General features: G+C 40.4%; 1 protein-coding gene across 1 annotated transcript; it reads left to right on the forward strand.

Moving 5' to 3' along the window:
• The first annotated feature begins 1,583 nt into the window (after window positions 1-1,583).
• On the forward strand, window positions 1,584-2,341 carry LOC103698930 (auxin-responsive protein SAUR32-like). Its single transcript, XM_008780979.4, has one exon. The coding sequence runs from the start codon at window positions 1,800-1,802 to the stop codon at window positions 2,151-2,153; it is 354 nt and encodes a 117-aa protein (XP_008779201.1). The 5' UTR covers window positions 1,584-1,799; the 3' UTR covers window positions 2,154-2,341.
• Window positions 2,342-6,142: the final 3,801 nt, after the last annotated feature.

Raw genomic sequence — 6,142 nt, forward strand, 5'->3', positions numbered from 1 at the left:
GTTTAAAGTGAGAATTATCATGAATTATGATACGGAGTATAATAACTTTAGAGCGCATTATTTTATGAACATACGAATTCCGAAAAATGAAAAAAAAAGGATATGTATATAGCAAGCATCTGAAACCACCGATTTTTTTGGACAATTTATTATGGCTGTTGTATAGCATGAGCAACGCAATTATTATATTTTAAATATTATTAAAAGTAAAAGGACAAAAAGTTGTAATAAAGATTTTATAGGCATTTGCATGTTATAAACTAAAGAAATAATATCATCATACATAAATAGTGGTTTCAACAAATTAATTTTTATACTGCTTTTCTTATTTTTCTTTCTTTTTAACTATGGTTAATAAAAGGGAAGATCACGCTCTAAAATGAACTACACGTCCAAAGATCTTTATGTTCGTCATGACAGTGACTATGAGAACCCACTGTATGTGAGAGATGCCTGCACCACCAGATGCGATATAGTTTCGCATTTGATTCTTATACGAGCAATGTTCTAGCCAAAATTTTGGAAATGTTCTCAGCCACCTTTTTTTTATATTTTGTTTTTTTTCTTGTGATACCAAGATATTTCTGAAATTTTAAAGAAACAAAAAAAAGTAAAAGAAGTTTTGCAGTTGGGTTTCGCGGGGGCTAGTTTTGGAATTCTATTTACAACACAATGTATCTCCCTCGGTTTAAGAGACGAGCAGAAGAGTGCCGCAAATTCTTGGCATGTCCCAAGCTGTCTCCTTCCCGCAGTTGACCTCCCCAGCACCATCCTTTGTCGTCGTTTCATCCCTCCCATGCGTGTCATCGTCATGCTGCATTTATGTGGCTACATATTTATCTTCCTCGGAAAAAATTCTATTTTAAAATAATTTTTTTATTAAATCTAAATTTTTAACCATTATTTTTTTTAAATAATAATTCTCAAACTCCATATCAAAAAATATATAATAATTATAATATGACAATAGTAGTCCGAGCTAGATGCCTTATACTCCTATTTCGAAGTAAATTATATTCTATACCGCATGCACTAATATAATTATGTACCTTACCATCATCTAGCCTTTTTTTTTTTTTTATAGACGACCTCAAATGAGCGCATGATGAAGAAGATATAAGCAGAAATAAGATGATTTGTATGGTGCACAACTTGTAGTGTAAGGTATAATTTTTTTTTTAATCAATGTTAAACAACTCAAATTACTCAATAAAGGTACTCAGGTGTCTTGATCATTTCATAGAGCGACACCCCTCACGGGTCAATTAAAAGAGTACAATGACTATAGATCATACTAGTTGAGTAAATTTCGGACTAGTTCAGTAGGTTTGTAAATTCTAAGTTCTTTTGAATGTGTGAAGTATGGAAAAAGAGGTTCTATCTGAAAAAAATCTAATCGAGGTGGAACGGTCGTATGTTAATTCTATCCGAGTTAGCTGTGAACTGCAGCAGGTTTCTTGACCAGCCACTCTATGGCTTTTGCGTAATGATTGTAAAGAGCCAGAAATGCTTCGAAAAGGCCTAAATAATATAATAAACAAAGAATTAATTATATTTTTCCCTCTCTTTCAGCACCTCGGCGCCTTTACATACACCAAAGACGGGGAAAAAAGGTCCTCTCCTCTAAAATCTCCTTGATTCTAGTATTGATCTATGCTTGCTCTTAGTTTTAGTCCAATGTTCCCATCTCTAGTGACCCCTAACCTTTCCCTTCTCCCCGTCTCCCTCCTCCTCTCTCTCTAATACTTGTAAAGTTTTCATTTTGGGTTAAATCCTGGGAGTATTGGGCTGAGGGTGATATGGGGGTCCACCTGCATCTGCCGCACCTGGGGCACGATAAGAAGAAAGAGGGAGGGTCCGTGGGAGTGCCGCCCAAGGGGTGCATGACGATAAAGGTGGGGCAGGACGGGGAGGAGCAGCAGCGGTTCGTGGTGCCGGTGATGTACCTCAACCACCCGCTCTTCATGGGCTTGCTCAAGGAGGCGGAGGAGGAGTACGGCTTCGAGCAGCAGGGAGCCATCACCATCCCATGCCATGTCGAGCACTTCCGCCATGTCCAGGGCATCATTGACCGCGACAACGCTGCCGGCTGCGACGGCCACCACCACCACAATGGCCATCACTTCCACCTCGCCGGGTGCTTCAAGGCCTGAGATGGATCGGAAAGAAGAGGGGAAGGATTTGTGTTAAAGGATTAAACAGTGTTGCAATTGCTTTTTTCTTCTCTTGCTTTTCCTTTTCAGACTTTTCTTTCTTTTCAGAAAAATGGAAGTGTAATTATAAGGTTTAACTGATGGCAAAAACAAGGGACTGATTTCGAATTTTATTCTCTTTCTTTTCCCATCTATGATTTCCTCTTATTTTTGTTGCCTGCGTATTACGCATTTAGTTATCGTTGAGAATACGCATGGTTTTCGATCTCTTCACGAGAGGGAGGGAGGGAGGTGAGCGGGCGAGTCTCCGGTGGAGGCGGCGTCGGTAGGTGAGAGGCGAGAAAGCGGGGCCACGCTTTTAATGGTCTCACCTTCCTTCTAGTTTTGTACTTGGTAATCGACAAGATGGAGAGACGGGAATTCACTGCAGAAGAGTCAGTTTGTCGTATTTAATACGGCTGTCCTCGCATCGCTGCTGTCGTCTCTACTGCTGCCGTCATGAAAGATGGCTGCGGAGGAGAGAGCGGTTTTAAGTAGAAGCTATTTGCAAGAAAAAAAAATAAATAGAGAAAAATATTAACTTGACAGGGAGAGAACCAGACACAAATATATAAACTTTCGATCAGAGATGAATTGAACCAAATATAGCCTATTTATTAAATAAATTAAAAAGTTGGATTCAAATTTGATTATTTTATTAAATAAATAATTTAATTTAACTAACAATGGATTTAAAGAAGTTAAGTATTGCCGTTTCTAGCTTCGACCTATAGTTCATCTCTAGTGCTTGCTGATTTGGTTTTTAATAATAATTAAGATGAACGGATTATATGACGCACTGGCTTAGAGTACTCGCTCGATCCATATAAATTAGATCACATTGCTCCGAGGATCGCTAGGTATTCTGTGTGTGCACAACCAGATTTGGGGCACTAAAAGAAGCTAGCCAATCAGCAGGCTGATTGGCCTAGCAGTAGGCATGACTAACTTTCAAGTACACTAAGCTTAAAAAGCAGCAATGTCAACCAAAAAGTGTCAAAAGTTCATGTTAGAGCCCTCACATTGATCAGTTCACCAGATATCGATAAGGGAGTCCACATTCAACTAGATTTGATGAACTTGAAGCTAGAGATGAGTGTCCTTGAGAGCTTCCCATGTAGTGCAATTCAGCACTAGGTACAGTCAGAAAATGCCGATGCTAGGGGAAAGCGTCGGTAAATTCTGCTCTTGCGCCAAACTTTTCCGACGCTTTTATTGAGCGTGGGTAATTTGAAGTAGTGGACGATGCTTAAAAGCGTCGTCGTAGACCTAAAGCCAAACGATGCTTTAAAGCGTCGTTGTTTTTGGCCTAAGACGACGCGTATAAGCGTGGTTAATTGAAACGCTAAAACGATGCTTATAAGCGTTGCCGAAGCCCCTTTAAAACCCAGCGGCCGACTCCGAGCCCGCATACTTGCTCTAGCTACTCCCGAGCCCCCTCATTCTCCTCTCCGGCGCTGCCTTTGCCTTCGTCTTCCTCGTCTCCGACGCTGACTTAGCCCCTATATTCCTCCTCTCTGGCGCAGACCGTCCGACTCCTACCTCCTTTCCTCCTCCCTCCTCTCTGGCATCGACCGACCGACCCCAATGCACTCCGCCCGAGGTAGTTTTCTCCTCCTCCCTCCTCTCTCCTCTCCCTCCATCTCGCTTGTTCTCCTCCTTCTCCTCTTCCTCTTCTTCGGTGTTCGTGGGTTTTTTCTTCTTTAATTTGTTCTCTTGCCCTCAAGCCTTGATTGAGCTTCGCCTCCGCCCAAGGATCTTCTCCTCCTCCCTCCTCTCCGGCGTCGACCAAGCTGCCCCAAGTCCCGATCGATCTAGGCCCGCCTCCGTCCGAGGATTTTTGCCTGCAACATATTATATTCTAGGTTTATAAATATTTTTAATTTTACTGTAGATGAAAGTGAATCCTAGATTCTTCAGTGTTAAGCATGCTGATTTTTTTTTTTTTGAAAACCATGGCTGAACCTGATCGGGTTGCCTACGTACCCCTTCATAAGGGGGATCAAGCCATACGTAGTTCCATTTAAGTTTCAAAAAATACAGCAAAAAAATAAATCAAACAATTTAATTCATGCATGCTTACAAGATCAAATCTAGAAATCAGCGCATTAAGAACACATAGGATTATGCCGAAATCGTTTAAACAATTATGCTAAAACTTTTATGCATGATTAACTATCAAATCTGAAAGGTAAACAATCTATTCCGATTAATCTCCGAATATCCATCGAATGGATTCTGGAGATAACTCCGTGAGGAGCCCCAAAGGAGGATAAAACCTTAGGGAATCGGACCTAGACCCTGACTCCAAAATAAAAAGATTAATATAGAATTAATACCTTTTATGATGGAAGAAACTTGTGGATCTGATCCTTGATTTCGCAGCCACGCACACGAATGGCCTCTACGAGAAGTACACGCGAAGCCCTAGGTAGATTGTCTTCCGCGGGAGTGCTAGCTCGTGCAGGAACGCTGTAATGGTTGAAGCTTTCTCCTTCTAAACACTCAACCTTTAATTATTCTTCAAGGAGATGGAGGATGGACATGAGGAAGAAGGAGAAGAAGGGATGGAGGCCCTCAGGAAATTTTTTCAGAATCTTTTGAAACCTCTAAATATTGAATATTTTGAACCCAAGGCATGGGGGTCTTTTATAGCCAAAAGACCCCCCACGTATCACACCTAATTTAGCCAATTAATTTGGATGATAAAATCCCCAAAAAATTCTTATAGTTTGGCAGCTAAGAGGAGATAAACATATACAAATTTCGTACACTTTGGATCCCTAAAAGATAGGAATTCATGCATCCAAAGTTCAGCCGCAGACCACCCTATTTCATGCGCCATGCAATCCCTACAAATTAGGAAATTCATCTAAATCTTTTTAGGAAGATTTAAGGCGCTATTTTTATAGAAAACATAGCCCCACGCCTCCTCTCTTCTCACGCCAATTTTTGGCCAAAAAAAGAGGATAGGCATGAAAAATATTGGGGATAAATTAAGGTGTTATTTTTCTCCAAGAAGTAAGGATGGGTTCCTAGAATTTAGAAATTCTTCTCCTTATCCAATTCTAATTATTTGGACTCATAATCATCATCAAATAAGGTCTTCCAATTGATTTGGATCAAGCCCAATCCAATTAGGTCAAGTCCCGTCAATTGGGTCAAGCTCAATCTACTTGAGTTGAACCCAATTAACCCAATTAGGTCAAACCCTGATGCAGCCCAAATTGAATCCTATTCAATTTGGCTCAACCTAAGCCCAATTACTCAATCAAATTGAGTTCATTAGCAATCTAATTGCTAATTAATCCTTCAATAATTCAATAATTATTTTAATGCAACTTTTGCTTAGGATAATTTGTCAATCGAATTGACCAAATTACCTCTGAATGATTCTTAATCATCAATCAGCCATTTGATCAACCTAGAAACTTCTATGCGTTTAACTTCATAGGTTCGAACCTAAGCCGATAGTATAGGAACGTCTTCCTATACTAATCTGTTGCCCAGATAGACAACCCAAGAGGGAGGGGTGAATTGGGTTTTAAAATTTGGATAATTAAAACGTTATGGATGATTAATTAAAAACTATTGCAAGTTATTTAATTAATGCTAAGTGCTGTGAGTGATGTGAGAGGAAGAAGAAGAAGAGACAATCCAATGCAAACACAGAGTTTTATAGTGGTTCGGAGCTAACCCTTGCTCCTACGTCCACTCCCCAAGTCTCACTTGGGAATTCACTATAACCCCCTTGGATTACAGCCGGTTGTTTTGCAAGCTCACAACCAAACTTGTTGTTTTACGAGCTCACAACGAACTCGGTCGGTTTTCCCAGGCTCACCGACTAGAACCAACCCCGATTGTTTTTCCGGGCTCACAATCAAACCCTTACACACGTTGGTTTTAACTTGGCTCACCAACCAACCTTAATCCCCTTGATTCAATCCCCC

Source organism: Phoenix dactylifera, chromosome 11 (assembly GCF_009389715.1).
Source record: "Phoenix dactylifera cultivar Barhee BC4 chromosome 11, palm_55x_up_171113_PBpolish2nd_filt_p, whole genome shotgun sequence".
NCBI classification, from domain to species: Eukaryota; Viridiplantae; Streptophyta; class Magnoliopsida; order Arecales; family Arecaceae; genus Phoenix; species Phoenix dactylifera.

Coding starts and splice junctions, on each gene's coding strand:
- LOC103698930 (XM_008780979.4), top strand. CDS start 1,800: ATGGGGGTCCACCTGCATCTGCCGCACCTGGGGCACGATAAGAAGAAA.